Raw genomic sequence first — 21,445 nt, forward strand, 5'->3', positions numbered from 1 at the left:
ATGTTCTCAAGTCTATACTATAGAACAAATAATCCTTTGGTTTGAGGAATTAATTTACAGAAAATAAACCAATACAGTAAAGCAAATCATGTCAGTCAGCAAGAGAATGTTGGACGCAGTGGAGCGCATAAAAAACGCCTGACCCAAACACTCACACACCCCCTCATCTGATTGGACGAGCGGCCTGCAGAGGCGGCCTGTGATTGGATAATCTGTATAATGGAATGTGGTGAAGAAGCGGGGTTTAGCAGCTCGGACGTTGTCTCTGATTGGTCAGGAAGAACGAGTCTAAATAATAGTTTATTCACGGTTCATTCTTCATTATATAATTTCCTTAAAGTATCTCTGTGTCATTATTTCTGTATTAATTATTATCCTGACCACTTCTGAATTAGAACTTGGCCACTTGATATATGTTACTTTTCTCAGCGCTGCTCAGGATCGACCAATCACAGTCGTTTGTGTTTATGGTCAGAATGATTTCAAAATAATTTTGTAAACATTGCCGCGGCGTACTTTCATTATTTGCTCATGTTTTGAATTCTTTGAATTAATCGATTTAACAGTGTATAGGGTTTAGCATACGAACGTCTCTTTACTGACAAAGTAAGTTATATCCTGAGATTTAAATGCGGCTCAAATGTTGATCTGGCTTTTGATCCGCTAACGCCCCCTGGAGCAAGACTAGTTTATCAGTTTAACTAGTAGCGTTGAAGTGTGTTGATTTGACACACACCTCCTGTCACTCCAGCTGTCTAGCTCACCCTTTTTCGACGGACAATAACTTTATCAACTAAATGATAAACCTGCTTATTTGACGCAGGTAAGTTTCTGTAAACGTTTTCATGAGTTTTGCTTTTGTAACGAGCGGTGACATTCAGAGCTTTCAGACGAAATCTGGTCTGATGAATTATTATTCCTGAAGAAACATCGTTATAGCCTATTTTTGTTGGGACTTAACTACTATTAATTAGACAATCAATCTGTGTTTATGTAGAAACGCTTAAAACATACCCTTTCAGTTCAGATTTCAAGTAAACAAAAGTGTAAAACATTAATAATAAAGCTTTTAAAATAAGATTTGCTTTCATAAATACTACGATTTAATACAATGTTTATACACACACACACACACACACACACGTCAATATGAATATTGTATTGAACTGCATGATATTGGACATGCTATTGGAAAGCCCTTTGTTGTTGCCTACAGTTTTACTGTCATTTTAAAAAAAATTAACAAGCATAAAGTTAATTTTAAAAAGTTTAGAAAAGAAAATATTTATTTATCCAATTTGTTTGCGAAGTACATTGTTCTAAACATTAAACAAAAAAGAAAAAAAAGAAAGTTTAGAAAAGAACAGAAGTGCTGGAGAAGCTTTCTTTTTTTAATTTTTTACCATGAATCATTTACCATGAATCAAAAGTACACATGTAAAATCAGCAAAAAAGTATTAATATTTTTTAACAATAATACATAAAGATATAGTGCAAATAAGAAAATGTGCTTTTTACATGCTGCAAGTAATTTAAATCAAGAATATGCATTTTGAAATGTTCACATTCATTGATAACACTTGTGATAATGCAACATTTATGACCCAGTGATGTCATTTGTGCTGGGAATGGCATGTGTCTGTTTTGACATGAAACACACACGTCTCACAAAGGTCAGTAGTGTGACGCACAGCAGATTCACATGAACTTGACCTGAAGAAGTCATTAAACATGTGCTGCTCACATCTTTGGTTACCCAATAGATTGATTGTCTTTTTCGGAGGACGTGATAGACCTCTCTCATCACAGGTCCCTGATCAATTCAATTCAAGCTTATTTATTAGTGTAGCGCTTTTCACAATACATATTATTTCAAAACAGCTTTACAGAAAATGCTTATTTCAATGTTATAATTTAAGAAGTATTCTGTTATCAGCCAGAGATGAGTGTGTCCAAGTAATGTGATATACAGCTGTAATGTTATGTTGTAAGTTAACTTTAGTTAACTTTATGCTGCAGTTACAACTTGTTCTCGTAATTACAGTATAAGAAAAATATTACAATGTTAAGATTATGTTGCCATCATCTGAAATCTTCGCAATGTCTGCATCATCTGAAAACATTGCAAAAGATTTGGGGTGTGTTTTGAGTTGGCAAATACTACTAAGTACAATAAGGGTCTCATTATTTAACATTAATTAATGCATTAACTAACAATGAGTAATACATTTATTACAGTATTTATTAATCTTTCTTAATGTTGGTTAATAACAATACAACTAGGCCTACTGTTAGTTCATATTAGATCAGGTCAATTAAATAATATGGTAACACTTGCATTTCATTGGTTAACTAATTTTTTTAAGATGAACTAACAACGAACAATACTTCTAAAACAATTACTAATCTTAGTTAAGGTTAATTCAACATTTACTAATTTATTATTAAAATCAAAAGATGTTAACATTATTTAATGGAGCTGAACTAATATGAACTAACAGTGAACAGTTATGTTTTTATTAACTAGCAAAAATAAATAAATACTGTAACAAAAGTATCGCTTATTGTCAATGTTAGTAAATGCACTTACTGATGTTAACTCGTGGGACCTTATTGTAAAGTGTTATCAATAATATTAACAGATACAACTTTGGATTTTAATATTGTATTAGTAAATGGTGACCAATATATATTTTTTGTTCGTTCAAGCTAACTAAATTAAACTAGTGCTGTCAAATCGATTAATCGTGATTAATCGTGACTAATCGCATCTAACATCATTTTTTTTAAATATGTGTGTGTGTGTTGTGTATGTGTGTATATATAGACTGTGTGTATATGTACAGTATATATATATATATATATATATATATATATATATAAATATATATATATATATATATAAATACATACACATGGGCACATCTACAAACTTTTATGTTAGATGCTATTAATCGCGATAAATCTATTTAAAGCTATTTAATCACATCTAACATAAAAGTTTGTATATACATAATGTGTGTATATATATACTTATATATATGTATATACTGTATATGTATATACACACATAAATATGCACACATATATATTTACTAATTATTATTTGAGATGCGATTAATCGCGAATAATCGTTAGTCGCATCTAACATAAAAGTTTGTAAATATATAATGTGTGTATGTATGTATATATATTGGTGATATCGTGGGACAGGTACAGCATGGAAGAGGGGGTTTTGGGCTCAGTTTAGCTCCTCCTAAATGGCACAAGGCAGGCCCAGCTCAAAGGAGGAAGCGTGTAGTCAACGAGGTGCGAAAGCAGGAGGAGAGAATGAGATGTATAAAGGCCATTTCCCAGGCCAAGCAGGGAGAGTGGATGAGATGGGAGAGTGTGGAACAACGCAAAATGGGCTGGCAAGAACTTTGTTCAATGGAAGAGAGTAGGATCAGTTTCCTTATCAGGTCAACATATGATGTTCTCCCATCACCGCAGAACCTAAACCTCTGGGTAGGAGAGGATCCCTCTTGTCCTTTGTGTTCATCACCTGCCACATTAAGGCACATTTTGACAGGATGTAAGGTGGCTCTTAGCCAAGGTCGGTTTACTTGGCGCCATGACCAAGTATTGCGATGTTTGGCTTTAGCATTGGAAGACAAGCGTAACATAACCAATAAGTTGCCACCTGTTCTAGCAAAACGTTACACACAGAAGACAATATTCCTCCGCCCAGGCGAGCAACCACCAAGAAAAGGTGTTAAAACCAATTCTCGCTCAGGACAATCAGAGATTGTGAGATTGTGGTTAGGTCTCAGCAGCAGGAGGGATGTAAAGGTCAGTAAGCTGGGCTGAGTTGAGTGGGGGACGGAGGGGGGGGACTCTGGGACGCCAGAGTCACTGTCGAGCCCTCTTGAGGTGTCGTGGGCTAGTCGACGAAACACTGAGGACGGAAGGTGCCCACTTGAAGACCCTAGAGATGTCCTTTACTCAGCTCAATCCAGAGGGTTGTCATAGGGAGACCGCACTGTGGTTGCAGCCGTTGTTTGTGCTGACGCGTGTTAACACCAGACAGAAGGAGATTCACATCACCATATGGAAAGAAGCGTAAATGGATGGAGAAGCATAGGTTACTGTAAAGCTACGTCTTAGTTGGTGCTTATCTTGGCGAAAGCCGAGTACAAATCAGCATGAAGTTTTAACATCTACTCTCGTGTAATGGAAATCATTATATATATATATATGTATATATGTATACTGTATATATGCACACATATATTACAAACTTTTATTTTAGACGTGATTAATCGCAAATAATCGCATCTAACATAAAAGTTTATATATACACACACACACACACACTGTATAAACACACTAATTAATAGATTTGACCGCACTAAATTAAACCTTATTTCAAAGTGTTCCCCTTTAATTTTGATCACAGGAGTCATATCTGAAGTGTGCAGGGCAACAGAAGTCTCAATGTCCGTCTCGGCCGTCTCGTTGTCCCGTCTGCTCCGATGCAGCCTCCCTGCAGTGGGCCGGAGCTCGAACACGCATCCGGCCAGGTGTGTGTGCGAGCGGAAGCCGACCATTCCCGGAGTCCGATGGAGCACCACACGCTTGGACATGGACGGAAGCGGCCGTCCAGCCACGTGGGATTCCTTTGGGATTTGGGATAACCGGATAGAGGAGCCTATCCTGTTGCCGCCCAGCATCCGTTATGGGACCCCCATCCCACACGTCAGCCTTTCCAACGTGGGCTGTGCCTCCCACATCGGCCGCCGGCGGGAAAACGAGGACCGTTTCCAAGTGAGCAAGCTCGCGCATAACATACTGTACTTCGCTCTGTTTGACGGGCACGGAGGACCACAGGCCGCCGATTTCTGTCACAAACACATGGAGCAACACATCAGGTACACCTTCAGTTCAGTTAAACTTAATTAACCCTTGTATTATGTTAAAGTTCTAGTTATGTTCCTGGTAAAATTACCCTAGACTGAGAAAAGTAGGCTTTGAAACAGTTTTCACTCAGAAATTGCAAGTAAATTTGACAATAAATTACAAAGAAATGGAGAAACACATTGAATTAAATGTTAATTTTTAAAGTAGAAAGAATGATTTAGTATTTTCTTGTAAAAAGTAGGCTACTTGTTTTATTTACTTCGAAATTTTTTACAGTCTAGTTTGATTCAATACAATTCACCAATAAAAAAAAATCAGGTAAAATATTTAAAATACTAATAAAATAATTCACATTTTGTAAAAAATATTTTTTAAATTGTTGTTAGATACAGTTCTAAATATAATTTATATACAGTATAATTTAAATAAAAAAATTTGTTTAAAAAAATTTGAAAAACATTTATACCTTCAATGTATTCTGGCAGTTTTAGTTTCTTTGTAAAGCTACTTATTGTATATTTGATGTTTTTCTCATTTAACACAATAATGCCTTTAAATAATCTTTTGGGGGTAATTTCTCAGCCAAATTTAATGTGCGATTAATTAGATTAATTAATCACTACATAATTTAATTACTTAGATTACATTTTTTAATCATGTTTAATTTTAAGCATAATTTAATCATGTTCATGACCTTCACAAAATGTCAAGAAAATCATAACCAGTATTTCCATCAACTCCAAAATGTTTTCTGGGTCAATTTAATATGACGCACCATTGTGAATGAAAAAGTGAAGATGAAGTTTTTGTGTTTTGTAGGGACTGTTTGGAGGTGGAAACAGATTTACAGGCGGTTTTGTCGAAAGCGTTCCTGCAGGTGGACGTGGCTTTAGCTGCGGAGCTGCGGATATATGGCAATGGTATGAAATATTAACATTTACATAAATGCATTTGCCACTTGCATTGCATTTCATGGTACACTTATTTGATCAGTTCATGCATTCCCTGTATGAACTTGAGGATTTCATACATACACTAAACAGCCACTTTAAAGGGGACATATCATGAAAATTTGACTTTTCCCGTGTTTAAGTGTTATAATCGGGTCCCCGGTGCAACTACCAACACAGAAAACATGAAAAAAAAAAAGGCGAAACACAGTAACTTTGTTTTGGTGAGCCTTTCTCTGCAAGCATTTAAAAAAATAAGACGATCAGATTTTGCTCCCCTTCTGATGTAGGAAGGGGATCCTATTATAATATTACCGGCCCTTAATCTGCACGTTTACACCCACGGCGCCAACATTTGGTTTTCACAAGCGACACCAGTGTAACCAGTTCTGACGCAATGGCAAAAGTTCAAGCAAGGCATGAAAACTGTTTAGTCGTTGAGCACAGACGAACACAGAACATTTGACCAAAAAAAGTCACAGCTGTCTTTTAAAAACCTCAGGGAACTGTGTACACTTGTGTATAAATTAAACATGACGGTACATGAAAGTCGATGAGATGAATCAATGTAACTCCACAACAACTACATACATGTAGCCTATCCACTAACCATTCATTAACGTACATGTGCGTCTAAAAGTAAACTCTTCCTGAGTCTCTGTAGAGCTGCACTCGCTACTGGTAATTTCTGAGATTTTGTTTTGTTCTGAAGCTATAATTAAAGTCCCTGTAAAGTCAAAATTAAGTATGTTTTCTGAGTTTGTCACACCACAGAAAAATGTGTTATTGGCCACCTAAACCAAATTTGAATGATAAATAAAGCCGGCAAGTACATAAAATAAGCTTTTAAAATCTTGAAAAAATGAGCAGTAGTCTCTGCTTTCAAATGCTGGGGGCGTGTCCGCTGCTGCGCTGAAACTCCGCCCACTCGCGGGAAAGCTCCAGCCGGTGATGGCACCAGTTGTCGGCGCAACGGGAGGTTGAAGGCTGAGGCGGGAGATAGTCGGTTCGGCCCCATTCACCAGTAACAGCGGATTATCAGTGAATCCCAGTTGTCTCCGACGAAAGTTTATAAGACTATCCCGTGCAAAATGATCACTACAGAGGCTCTTCACAAAATTAATCCACCTATTCTTGATGTGATCGTTTTTCGGAAATTTAAATAAGGACACCGATCTGTTTTGTACGTGACGGCATCCAGGAAGTACTCATTTCCGTGACGAACGCATAGCTAGCAAACTGTAGGCTTTAGTAACTAATAGTACTGACAGCAACTCGCGATTGAGCGGCAAACTGATGCGAATGTGCTCTATTTATGTTGTTAGTGGAGCGGCCAGCATCAGTGGCTCCAGTGCGTCATCAAGTAGGGGCGGGTCCAGGAGCTCAGTGTCTCCAGTGCGTCATCAAGTAGGGGCGTGTCCAGGAGCTCAGTGTCTCCAGTGCGTCATCAAGTAGGGGCGTGTCCAGGAGCTCAGTGTCTCCAGTGCGTCATCAAGTAGGGGCGTGTCCAGGAGCTCAGTTTCTCCAGTGCGTCATCAAGTAGGGGCGTGTCCAGGAGCTCAGTGTCTCCAGTGCGTCATCAAGTAGGGGCGTGTCCAGGAGCTCAGTGTCTCCAGTGCGTCATCAAGTAGGGGCGTGTCCAGGAGCTCAGTGTCTCCAGTGCGTCATCAAGTAGGGGCGTGTCCAGGAGCTCAGTGTCTCCAGTGCGTCATCAAGTAGGGGCGTGTCCAGGAGCTCAGTGTCTCCAGTGCGTCATCAAGTAGGGGCGTGTCCAGGAGCTCAGTGTCTCCAGTGCGTCATCAAGTAGGGGCGTGTCCAGGAGCTCAGTGTCTCCAGTGCGTCATCAAGTAGGGGCGTGTCCAGGAGCTCAGTTTCTCCAGTGCGTCATCAAGTAGGGGCGTGTCCAGGAGCTCAGTGTCTCCAGTGCGTCATCAAGTAGGGGCGTGTCCAGGAGCTCAGTTTCTCCAGTGCGTCATCAAGTAGGGGCGTGTCCAGGAGCTCAGTGTCTCCAGTGCGTCATCAAGTAGGGGCGTGTCCAGGAGCTCAGTTTCTCCAGTGCGTCATCAAGTAGGGGCGTGTCCAGGAGCTCAGTTTCTCCAGTGCGTCATCAAGTAGGGGCGGGGCCAGGAGCTCAGTTTCTCCAGTGCGTCATCAAGTAGGGGCGTGTCCAGGAGCTCAGTGGCTCCAGTGCGTCATCAAGTAGGGGCGTGTCCAGGAGCTCAGTGTCTCCAGTGCGTCATCAAGTAGGGGCGTGTCCAGGAGCTCAGTTTCTCCAGTGCGTCATCAAGTAGGGGCGTGTCCAGGAGCTCAGTTTCTCCAGTGCGTCATCAAGTAGGGGCGTGTCCAGGAGCTCAGTGTCTCCAGTGCGTCATCAAGTAGGGGCGTGTCCAGGAGCTCAGTGTCTCCAGTGCGTCATCAAGTAGGGGCGTGTCCAGGAGCTCAGTGTCTCCAGTGCGTCATCAAGTAGGGGCGTGTCCAGGAGCTCAGTTTCTCCAGTGCGTCATCAAGTAGGGGCGTGTCCAGGAGCTCAGTGTCTCCAGTGCGTCATCAAGTAGGGGCGTGTCCAGGAGCTCAATTTCTCCAGTGCGTCATCAAGTAGGGGCGTGTCCAGGAGCTCAGTGTCTCCAGTGCGTCATCAAGTAGGGGCGTGTCCAGGAGCTCAGTTTCTCCAGTGAGTCATCAAGTAGGGGCGTGTCCAGGAGCTCAGTGTCTCCAGTGCGTCATCAAGTAGGGGCGTGTCCAGGAGCTCAGGCGCTCCAGTGCGTCATCAAGCCCCGTTTTAGACCCGCCCAAAAAATCAGGAACACGGCAATGGTGAAAAACTGTTTAACGGTCTAACTCCACAATTATGTACTTCACAGTTCACAGTCTTTGCAATATGTTTTAGCAATACATTTATATCATTTATAATGTGTTTAGAATTTTTTGTTAGAATTGCCTTTACGGGACTTGAAGGATCTGAATGGAAGCATTTGCATTTAAAGGGACACACACACAAAAACGGCGTGTTTTTGCTCACTCCTAAAAAGGGGCAAATTCGACAAGCTATAATTAATGATCTGGGGGGAATTTTGAACTGAAATTTCACAGACACCTTGGGACACTATACATTTATATTACATCTTGTGAAAAGGGGCATACTAGGTCACCTTTAATAGCATGATATCCTGTAAGTGTTCATTAAAGTGTGTTTGTGCTGTGGTGGACTCCTCAGCCTCGCTCATGATGGTGGGCACGACTGCGACGGTGGCGCTGTTGAGAGACGGGATCGAGCTGGTCGTCGGCAGTGTCGGGGACAGTCGAGCTCTTCTGTGCAGGAAGGGCAAATCTCGCAAACTCACAGACGATCACACGCCAGAGAGGAAAGATGAGAAACACAGGTACACACACACACACACACCAGATCTCCAGGAATAACATGCTCTGCTATGTGTAGTGATACCAGATCTCTCTGCGTATTTAACAGGCCTGTGTGCTATTAATAAAAGCCAAAACCCTGCAACTCAAATGATGGCTTACGGCTGTAAGAATCACGCAATGTTATGCAAGCGTTCGTTTGGTTATGTGGATTTTATTTGCAGAACAATTTCGGTATATTGCTTGGATAAAAGCACTGTTTTAGGTTACTATCTGGACATGGCATGCTAATAACATGCTTTTTTATATATAATAGTTTTCTTTTATATTTTGAATTTGCTTTTATTTATTTTTTTATCAGGCTTTATTTTAATTACAGGTTGTTATTGTTTTTGTAATTATGTTATGCGTTTTCGTAATTTTTATTAGTTTTTATTTTATTGTATATATTTATATATTATATTTATATTATATATTAGGTTTCATTTATTTTTATTTCACTTCTAGTTCATGTTAGTAATTTTAGTGCTTCAACATATTTCAGTTTGTTTCCAATCAATGTTATATTAGTATAATTGAGATACTATTGAGATTGAGGAGTCACGTGCCGATGTGGGCGGGGTCTGAGCCGGTCCGCCATGATGGTTGGAGACGCTATCAGTTGCCAGGGGCAACGCCATCAGATCTTCACAGAAGCGCGACTAAACATTCAAGAGCTCTTTCATTTTTGCGCATTCATTATTTTCGCACATTTATTATTTCGGCGGGACAGAGACGGATCTACGAATACGAGAAAAAAAGGAAAAAAGTAAAGAAATGCAAAAAGATAAGGCGAAAGAAAAGGGACCTTACAGGAACAAGCTCACACCAAGCGCAAAACAGCGGTATTTGGAGAAGCAGCATCAAGATATTTGTTCTTTTGCACTAAGAACAGTATTGTTATTTTATTATTATTACTTATGTTGTCCATGAAACTTATGTTGTCTGAAAAAAATACATATATATTCAGTTCTCGATAAATATTGTTAAGCCATATCAAGTTGTTTCAAGCATTTATTTCAAGAAATAAAAAAGTAATGAACAAGGCACTCAAACAACACTTTTGCACATGTTCGTTAAGGCACAGCAAACAGTGACAACTTATCAAAGGCATCAGCCAACCAAGTAATCCGGCGTCTCCTCGTCAGGTCAGAGACTTGCTCTCCCTGATGCTATGTCCATTTCGGTAACCTAAAAAACTGTATTCCATTCTTCCTATGTTTTCCGTATGTATCGTGTGAGGTACTGTAGCAGTTTTTAACGCAGCAGTGACTTCCAGGCATGGTAAAATAGTGTGGAATTGCGAGAACCTCCTCTACTACCGAGTTAACAACACACGTAAACAATCTTGTTTTGCCGCCGGAATCCTGCCAACATGGCGGAGAGGGTGAGAATCCCGCGAGATCCCGTGATATCGAGGGGAGGGGCTCTGTACCATGACGACAACTCCTCACTCTCAATAGTTTTTAGTTATTATTAATATTTTGAATTTGTTTTTATTTATGTTTTTTTTAAATTGCAGTTAAAGGTTTAGTAATTTTGTTGTTTTGTCATTGTTTTTCTTAAATATGCCTATATAGTTATTAACTTTTATTTCAGTTGTAGTTGTAATTTTAATACAAGATAAACTAAATGAAATTGAGAAATGTTGAAATAAAATAAAAAGTTTGTTTTATTAACATTTGATTTCACGTGTTGCCAAGGCAGTTTGCGTTTAGTTTAAGTGTCATCTAACATTGAATGTTATTTCATTTAAACTTTATTTCAATTAACAAAAATGCTTTTAATAGTTTTTAGTTTTAAAACTGGAGTAATGATGCTGAAAATTCAGCTTTGATCACAGGAATAAATTACAAAAATATATTCAAGCACAAAACCTCTTAAAAATTTTAATAATATTTCACAATATAACTGATGTTACTGTGTTTTTGATCATTTGATGCAGCCTTGGTGAGCAGAAGAGACTTTTTTCAGAAACGTTAAAAACACCAAACTTTTGAAGAGTAGTGTACATTGTTATTATCATCCCTGCATACGCACTACCGGCACATCCGGGAACGTAACTGTCCATTTCGTCACCGCCCCTTTTTAGAGGAAAATAAACTAGACTTCCCATAGACTTCAATACAAAATAGCGTCACAAAACAACGTCCGTACACAGCCGACAGGCGTGAATAACTTAAGAAATCACTTTACAAGATTAAACATGTCAAGTAATTATATGTCCACCCTGCCTGCCATAGAGCGTGAAAGATACATCAACAAACTTAATTTGGTCAATTTAAAAACATGTTCCTTCATTCTCCCGGCGTCAAACTGGTGTACAGTAACAACCCCACCCAGTGGGGTTATATATATTATAAGATATATTATAATGTATATTAAAAAATATAATATATATATTTACAGATGTTTACTTTAAAAAACGAAGTAAAATCATTCACGACTACAAGTAAATGTCCGGGTAAGACACCTCTGGCCACTGGGTGGCGTTGTTACACCAATCTGACGCTGGGAGAATGAAGGAACATGTTTTTAAATTGACAAAATTAAGTTTGTTGATGCATCTTTCACGCTCTATGGCAGGCAGGGTGGACATATAATTACTTGACATGTTTAATCTTAGTGATTTCTTAAGTTGTTCACGCCTGTCGGCTGTGTACGGACGTTGTTTTGTGTCGCTATTTTGTATTGAAGTCTATGGGAAGTCTAGTTTATTTTCCCCTAAAAGTGGGCGTGAATCTGTTCAGAGACATTCTATGACGTTGCGCCGGTTGTGGGTATCATGGTACCACCAAAGCATGTAAATAATGTGTGTTTGTTTGTGTGTAGAATCCGTCATAGTGGCGGGTTCGTGGCTTGGAATAGCGTCGGTCAGGCTAACGTTAACGGCCGCTTGGCAATGACCCGCAGCATCGGAGACTTCGACTTGAAGAAGAGCGGAGTGATCGCAGAACCAGAGACCACTCGAACCCTAGTATGCACTTTCACTATATGTTATAGTCAATCGGATGCATTTAAAATAAAAGTCTGGCTTTTAAAATGTGTTTTAATTGTGCATTTCAAACTGTATTTTACAACTTTTTTTGTTTGTAAGAAAAATGACATAATAAATCGTAAAATGAAACAAAAGTTTAGCGGTGGTATTTCAATGTGCAAAACTTGCGTCCGATTTGTTGTGTAAACCTGCGCTGACTGTTCTCTGACGTGTGTAGTTGCAGCACGCGCACGACTCTTTCCTGGTTCTCACCACCGACGGCATCAACTTCATCATGACCAACCAGGAGATCTGTGACGTCATCAACCAGTGCCACGACCCCACCGAGGCGGCAAACGTCATCGCTGAGCAGGTGCAGAATGATCGATGAAGTTAATAAGTACTGTACGTTCACACCGCCGCCGACTTGAGCTTCCAAAGCTACCCGAAGTCATTCATTTTCAATGGGCGTTTTGAGCGTCTTGAGCGTCAATCAGAAAGTTGAAAGTAGCTCAACTTTATGGTAATGAGCTATGACGCGGTTCAGCGGCAAACAGCGGCAAAAGCCAGCAACCAATCTGAATATAGACATCCTCCGCGCTGGCTGATTCCGGAGAAACACACGATGTAAACTTTCGTTCCTACCAAAACATTTGTTCAGATAAAATGGAGGAGAAGCTAATAATCGCCGTTGCTGGGTTTCCTATCATTTATGATATGACGTTGTTTGCTTATAGGGACCAGTTACAAAAGAACGAGGCATGGGATAAAATAGCTGGGATAGTTTACATTTTTGTTCTTAAAGTTGAACTTATTTTAACTTGAATGACGCGTTTTTTAAAACGCTGTGACATGCGCGAGACGCGGCAAAAGACACAAAGCTCGAGCACACAGTCTAGCGCGTGTTTACATAGTTAAATAGAACAGCAGTGAAGTGGAATGCAAAAACACCAATCTTATGTGACATTTCATGTTGTGACACTTCTCCTCTCCCTGCTACGTCAGAGCGACCAAAGAGTCAACAAGCTTCCCCGAACTTTTTGACAAGCGTCCTTGACAGGGCGGCCAGAGCTTCTTTGCTGCTCAAATCGGCGGCGGTGTGAACGTACGGTAATAAGGGGAGAACTTTCACTCAGTAAACTAACGGCTTCTGGTTGCAGTTCCACTCTGGTTCTATATTGGGCTGGGTATTGACACAAATTTCACAATTCGATTCGATTTCGATTCACAAGCTTGCAATTCGATTCGATTTTGATTCCGTTTCGATTCAATATTGATTATTTTGGATATCAGGTACAATACATGGCAAATTTTCTCAAGGAAAACAAATCCCTTAACCAATGCTGTAAACTATGGGAGTCAGTTGTATCATTAAAATTGTTTCATTAGCCTACTTTAGCCTAATATTGAAGGTAAAGATTTACTGATTTGTATATAAACACTTAAATTACACTTTTATTTATTTTCCAATAATAAAGTTATATGATTACATTTAGCCTAAATGGTGGCTGAAATAAAAACTTGCCAGATTTATTCAAACATGCATTAAATATCGAAGAACATCAAAAAATTATAATGAAAATGTAATATGGTGCATATATTTAGCAAAATGTTCCTCTCTAGAGTTAATTTTTCTAGCTGACTAACGAGTTCATGATCACTGATATGGTTTTTCTGAGGTAAATGTGACGTTACATGACATTGTTTACAAGCTGTTTCACTGACGTCTTTCCACGGATGAAACACTGATTGAGCGATTCCATGTGACAATGAGGATTTCGATAAGTTGTACTCTATCTTTTAACACACTTTCAGATGCTCATTCTTGTTTATTTCACGCTGTAACTGGTATTATTAAGGCGGAAGAGATGATCATGCATGCGTGCTCGGCGCTTCTGCTTCTCTTGAGCTACGCCAGAGCGATCTCACGCCAAAAGCGCCAAAGCGGTTGTTTTTGAATTTCGTAAGAAAATGGACGTAATTTGAAATCTGAGACTTTTTTTCATATCAATACTCCAAAGCACAAAGATTATTGCGTTTATTGGATGGGATGCGCGCTACAATGTTCCATTCATTCATCAACTGAAAACGTCTCGGTTATATATGGTAACCCTCGTTCCCTGAGGGAGGGAACGGAGACGTAGGTCATGACTGACCAATAGGAATCTCGCTAGAGAGGCCAATCTACTTCGAGTGAAACTAAAACAAGCCAATACACATTGGCGTGCAATCATTTGCAACAGCTGTGCAACCTCGCAGCGCGGGTATTTAACAAGCAGCTGGTGCGATTGCACACTAGTTTTTTGCTGAGGAGCCAAGCCTGAAAAAGCTGGCCGCCCGGCGGGCGGCAGCAGATTTGGCGACGGGACCTACGTCTCCGTTCCCTCCCTCAGGGAACGAGGGTTACCATATGTAACCGAGACGTTCCCTATCGGTCAGTCACTACAACGTAGGTCATGACTGACCAATAGGAATCCCTACCAAAGCGCCACAGCTGCTGCACCCCATCCAGCGCCCCCATGCAAGCCTCTAAGGCCTTCCTTGCCTGGAAGGACGATAGGCGGAGGCTCACACAGAGTGAGTCTGACACTGTTGTTCCGTGATAACCCATACAGTGAGATATTGGATAACACTGGGAAAGCGTGCCCTTTCTGTTTAGGAAGGAACGCTGCGGAAGCCACTTCTTCAAAGAGTTATGTGGAAATGCATATGGACTAGCCCGAAGGCTGTACTGCATATGAAATAATGGGTGACTTAGCCCAAGGGAAAGACACGGGCTTCCGATAGGAGCAGCCGTGGAATATACACATATGGGATCCCCGTAGGGTCACACATATGGAACCCAGCCCAGATCCGGTTCTCAAGGATTCAGCGGATAAGGGCCTGGCGCCGGACGCTCCGCCAAGTCCGGGCCGAGGGGTTATGGAGGACTCGACAGGTTTTACTCTGGAGCAATAAGGGTGCACAGTAGGGTGCAGCAAGCCGACAGAGCCAGACCTCTCAGTGCTTCTATCCGTCTAGGGTGAGAACACGGGAGTAGACCGGCTCTACACGTAGGCTATAGTATCTAGCGAACGTGTTAGGTGTCGCCCAGCCCGCAGCTCTACAGATATCTGTTAGCATACCACAGCATGCCTGGACACCTGTTCCAAGGGGACTCCTGCCCGCAGGAACGAGGGGTCTGACCACGGGCTGAAGGTCTGGCGGCACTCCGGTGTGATTGCCACCCGGTGAGTGCCATGATGCCACGCCCATCTCGGGACTCGGCCGTGAAGCCAGTGCTGAAGCGGTCTCATATGTAGCAGGCCGAGCGGGGTTACCGCTGATGCTGCTGCCATATGCCCCAGGAGCCTCTGAAAGAGTTTCAGTGGGACCGCTGTCCTGCCCTTGAACGTGTTCAAGCAGTTCAGCACCGACTGAGCACGCTGCTCTGTGAGGCGCGCTGTCTGGGCGACCGAATCCAACTCCATACCGAGAAAAGAGATCCTCTGCACAGGGGAGAGTTTGCTCTTTTCCCAGTTGACCTGAAGACCCAACTTGCTGAGGTGCCTGAGCACTAGGTCCCTGTGTTCGCATAGCTGATCTCGAGAGTGTGCTAGTATGAGCCAGTCGTCGAGATAGTTGAGGATGCGAACGCCCTGTTCTCTCATGGGAACAAGGGCCCCCTCCGTGACTTTCGTGAAGACACGGGGGGACAGGGACAGCCCGAAGGGTAGGACTATGTACTGATATGCTCGACCCTCGAACGCAAAGCGCAGAAATGGCCTGTGTCGAGGAAGAATCGAGACATGAAAGTACACGTCCTTCAGGTCGATCGCTGCAAACCAATCTTGGGGACGGATGCATTCGAAAATGCGTCTCTGCGTGAGCATTTTGAACGGTAGCTTGTGGAGGCTCCGATTCAAAACTCGCAGATCCAAGATCGGTCGTAACCCACCACCTTTCTTGGGTACAATGAAGTAGGGACTGTAGTGCCCTGACCTCATATCGGCTGGAGGGACCGGCTCTATCGCATCCTTCGCCAGTAGGACTGCGATCTCTGCACTCAAGACATGGGCATCGGCTGCTCTCACTGTAGTGGAGTGGATGGCCCGAAACTTGGGGGGACGCCGGGCGAACTGAATCGCATAGCCGAGCCTGATGGTTCGAATGAGCCAGCGAGACGGCTTGGGGAGCGCTAACCAGGCTCGCAGAGACCGTACAAGTGGGACCAAAGGAACCGTAGGCGTACCCGGAGTGGGGCAGCGAGGTGGAACACAGGGACGAGGCTCGGGAGGCTCTTTCTGGGAGGCGGCCCGTAGCGGGGTCTGAGTGTGTTGTGCAGCACTTACCTGGTTCCACGGGGCAGGAGGTGCGGGAGGCGGCTCGGTGGCGTTCTCGGACCGTACGCAGCTGCCGGCTGGCGATAGAAGAGGCGGATGAGAGTGGTAAGGATTCCGATCCCCCAATGCTCTCCGGGCCCTCTTCGGACCCAGAGATGATAGAAACTGCTCTTTTATTGAAAATTTGGGTACCGCTGGTTTTAAGGCCAGCGGCGGAACACAAACAAAACGAAACAAAGGATTTTCCACCCGGCCCTCTTCCGGGGGAGGGAGCCATGCAGTCATCGTCTCCTGGAGAGCAGTCCCTTCCACCTCTGGGTCGCCCGTCCTAGGGCCGCTTACCTTTGGCTTTGCCGCCCCTCTTGGCGGGGGCCTGGACGGGCGGGGCGCCCTGCCTGCGACTGACTCCACGGTGCCGCTTGGATGAAGGCTGCTGCTGCGGCGCGGGAGCAGGGGCAGACGCAGGCGGACGCCCACGGCGACGAGCAGACCGAGGAGCCGCGGGCGGTGGGGTGGAGGCAGCAGCTGATGGCAGGATGTGTTTAATGGCCTCAGTCTGCTTCTGTACAGCCGAGAACTGCTGGGAGAAGTTCTCGACCGCGTCGCCGAAGATGCCGGTCTGGGACACGGGGGAGTTAAGGAACCTGATCTTGTCGGTCTCCCGCATGTCAGCCAGACACAGCCAGAGGTGGCGTTCCTGGACCACTAGTGTGGACATCGCACGACCCACTGACCGCGCAGTGACCTTCGTCACACGAAGCGCGAGGTCAGTTGCGGTACGAAGTTCTTGGAGAACTTGTGGATCATGACCACCCTCGTGCAGGTCCTTTAGTGCCTTGGCCTGATGAACCTGCAACAACGCCATAGCGTGCATGGCAGAGGCAGCTTCCCCACAGGCCTTGTAAGCCTTGCCGGTCAGGTCCGACGAGTACTTACAGGCCCGGGAAGGAAGACACGGTTCTCCACGCCAAGTGGAGTTAGGGCACAGTTGCATAGCAACGGCCCGTTCCACGGGCGGGATACGCGCGTATCCCTTAGCTGCCCCGCCATCAAGGGTGGTGAGGGAGGAGGAGCCACCGAGACGGTTTCTGGCAGTAAAAGGTGCCGTCCACGTCCCTGTGAGCTCCTCATGCACTTCCGGGAAGAAAGGCACTGGGGTGGGTTGCTGAGAACCAGCGCGCGCCACCCTGAGATACCAATCGTCCAACCTCGAGGGCTCGGGACACGGTGGAGGGTTCCACACGAGCCCGATCCTGTTGGCGGCCCGGGAAAGCATGGCCATCATCTCCGGGTCCGACTCGGGCACCACTGACACACCTGAAGGAGGCAGCGGCTCCGAGCCGTCGCCCGCGGAGAGGTCTGACCCACCCTCCGATGCAGCGATCGACATCTGGTCGTCGCAGGGAGCGCCGAACGAAAATGACTGGTACACATCTCGAGGATGGTCCAGAACGTTCCGTTGGCAGCTCAACTGGTTGCGGAGCATGAGAGGAGTGAGGGTTCCTAGGGGGTTGGTTCCCCGAAGGAAGCGCGCTCACTGTAATCCTCAGGTCACTTATCAGGAACGTGAGTCTCGACCTCAGCTCCGAGATGGTCATCTTCCCACAATGGGTACATGACTCATCCACGAACGCTGCCTGTGCGTGTTCGAGGCCCAGACACACAAGGCAGCGATCGTGACCATCCCGCAACCCCAGGTAACGACCGCATCCAGAAACACACAGATAGAATGTCATCTTGAAAAAGACGCAAACTATCTGTGTAAGCTCTTTTAGAGACTGCTCTCCTTGGTGCTGAAGCACGCAGGGGAACGGTCACGGCGAACACAGACAGGAATGTGCACCTGTCTGTGCGCGATTCTCTCTCGCTGGTCTTACCAGCCGTTTAAACGGCCGTTGAGCGCTTTAATCGCGCACCTTACCAGCCGTAAAAACGGCCTTTGAGCGCTTTAACCACGCACCTTACCAGCCGTGAAAACAGCTTTTTTGTTTGCTCAGTTTTAAAACAACAAACAAAGAAGAGAGAGAGAGAAGAGAAAAAGATCGCTCGCGCTGCTGTGCCGTCACGCCCGCACCAAAGTGGAGAGATCCAGAAGAGGCTTGCTTTCAAATTCACTCTGTTCCACATACGAAGTGCTTGGCTCCGAAGCAAAAAGCTAGTGTGCAATCGCACCAGCTGCTTGTTAAATACCCGCGCTGCGAGGCTGCACAGCTGTTGCAAATGATTGCACGCCAATGTGTATTGGCTTGTTTTAGTTTCACTCGAAGTAGATTGGCCTCTCTAGCGAGATTCCTATTGGTCAGTCATGACCTACGTTGTAGTGACTGACCGATAGGAAACAGGATGACTAGCCTAATCAATTCTAATTGATTTGTAATTTTTTGTCTAGTAATTTGAATGTTGTATTCGAAAGGAGATGCAAAGAAATTACAAATTGCTGGGTGTTAGATTTTTTAGAGTCACTTATTTGCTTGAAAAGGTCTTTTAAAATGTCAAGGACGTCATACACATCGTGCGGCCAGAGAACAGCTTTACGGCAATCGTCACATCGCTCTGCACTTTCTTTTCTCTCGAGGCATCGACAACACCGCTGACACAGGTAAATACACGTGCTAGACGAGTTTTTGTTTTGTTGTTTTAAAAGACCACGCCGAAAATACACACACACATTCTGGTCCTGCTTCGGATGCCATCAAGCGGTATCTCTGGTCATAATCAGTCCTTCACTGACCAATCAGCGTTCAATAGCAGAATGCTAGCGTGTAATGGGCAACAACAACTCAACCTGTAAGAAATCGAAAGGACATAAGTAGTCTACTCGTTCATTCAACTTTCCACCTATAACCCATGTTGAACTTGCAAAACCTACAATCAAATCAGATTTCTCAACAGCAATCGGGTGACAGAGACAAATTTAGCCGTCTAGCTCCATAGACTCCAATTCATTTTGCACTCATGGGCGATCGCCTCCTAGTGGAACTCTGGTGGAACTACAACCAAAATTCATTCGGTACAATAGTGCTTAATAGGCTCTCCGTAGACGGGCTCTGGTGCTGTGCAACGATTAATCGCATCCAAAATAAAAGTTTGTGTTTACATAATATATGTGTGTGTACTGTGTATAATTACTTTGTATATATATATATATATATATATATATATATACACACACATGCATGTATGTATATATATTTAAGAAACATTTGCATGTACAGTATATTCTATACTATACTGTATTATATTATATATAAATATTTTATTTATAAATAACACATTTTTCTTAAATATATACATGCATGTGTGTGTATTTATATATACAAAGTAATTATACACAGTACACACACATATATTATGTAAACACAAACTTTGATTTTGGAAGCGATTAATCGCGATTTACCGTTACACAGCCCTAGATGGAATCTTATAGTCTGAGAAAGTAAAACTAATTCTGACCATGATTTCCACAATGATTCTTTGTCTTAAAGTGTGTGTTTGTGTTGTCCAGGCACTGCAGTACGGCTCGGAGGACAACAGCACAATTATTGTCGTCCCGTTCGGAGCCTGGGGAAAGCATCAGAACGACGAATACACGTACAACATGAGCCGAAACTTTGCCTCCATCGGCCGCTGGTCTTAACAAAAGATCATCTCAACACGAGGAGAAACGATCCCAATACACAACTACACCACCTGATAGCAAACACAAGTCTAAACGTATGAACTTCAATCTAAAGGGAATGAAGCTGGGAGAAAACGTCTCAGGTTACGTATGTAACCCTGGTTCCCTGATAGGGAACGAGACGCTGCGTTTGAGACGCGGTGGGAACGCTCTGCGTGATTACGTCGTGAAGCACGTGTAAAATCAGTCCAATGGAAGCCCGCTACAACATAGGTGACGTCATAGACCAGGAAACTATAAAGCAACCCTGAAATCATACCGCGACAGCTTCTGAAAGGCCTGAAGCAAGTCGATCAGGGCATACAGGAAGTATGGCAGGCAAACGCAGCGTCTCGTTCCCTATCAGGGAACCAGGGTTACATACGTAACCTGAGACGTTCCCTTTCAAGGGAACTCGAGCTGCGTTTGAGACGCGGTGGGAACCCCATACCCACTACGCCATAGTGAAAAATACCCGTTCTGTGTGAAAGTCCTGCAAGCAACCTCGCCCCAGGAGTGGAGAGGTTAAGGTCATAAAACCTGACAAATGTATGCGGAGAGGACCATCCAGCCGCATTGCAAATGTCAAGAAGGGAAACACCCGAAATTAAGGCCATAGAGGCCACCATACTCCGAGTAGAATGGGCCCGCACAGCCAAAGGTGAAGGCTGTCCGGCCGCTTCATAAGCCAATGAAATAGCCTCGACTATCCATTTACTCATCACCTGTTTAGATGCAGGGAATCCTCTCTTGAGTGACCCAAAACAAACAAATAGTTGCTCAGATTTACGCCACAGGGCAGCTCTGTGAACGTAGGCATCTAAAGCCCGGACTGGACATAACAGGTTAAGCAGTTCCTGATCTGGGGTATTAAAGGGTGGAGGATAAAAGGCCTGCAGCACTATTGGGCCCCCAACATTTAGTGGGACCTTAGGAATATATCCTGGTCTGGGGTAGAGAAATACCTTCACCATACCCAGTGCAAATTCCAGACATGAAGGAGCAACCGACAGAGCATGTAAATCAACAATTCTCTTGATAGATGAAATAGCAAGGAGAAATAAAGTTTTTAGAGTGAGGAATTTTTCTGAAACCTCCTCGATGTGCTCGAAGGGAGCCAAAGCCAGACCCTCAAGTACAACGGCCAAGTCCCAAGCCGGTGCTCTAGAGTACAGTGCAGGTCTCAACCTCAGTGTACCACGAAGAAAGCGAATAATTAAAGGATCTCTCCCGATAGAAGTAC

General features: G+C 43.6%; 1 protein-coding gene across 1 annotated transcript; it reads left to right on the plus strand.

Moving 5' to 3' along the window:
- Positions 1–677: 677 nt before the first annotated feature.
- ppm1ka (protein phosphatase, Mg2+/Mn2+ dependent 1Ka) lies at positions 678–20,297 on the plus strand. The gene is made up of 7 exons (XM_077218019.1): positions 678–823; positions 4,439–4,910; positions 5,719–5,819; positions 9,064–9,229; positions 12,078–12,222; positions 12,461–12,595; positions 20,050–20,297. The coding sequence occupies exons 2-7, from the start codon at positions 4,477–4,479 to the stop codon at positions 20,179–20,181; spliced, it is 1,113 nt and encodes a 370-aa protein (XP_077074134.1). The 5' UTR covers positions 678–823; positions 4,439–4,476; the 3' UTR covers positions 20,182–20,297.
- Positions 20,298–21,445: the final 1,148 nt, after the last annotated feature.

The sequence above is a fragment of the Siphateles boraxobius genome, unplaced genomic scaffold (genome assembly GCF_051911475.1).
Source record: "Siphateles boraxobius isolate OS27281-9 unplaced genomic scaffold, OSU_SipBor_1 77, whole genome shotgun sequence".
Classification (NCBI taxonomy): domain Eukaryota; kingdom Metazoa; phylum Chordata; class Actinopteri; order Cypriniformes; family Leuciscidae; genus Siphateles; species Siphateles boraxobius.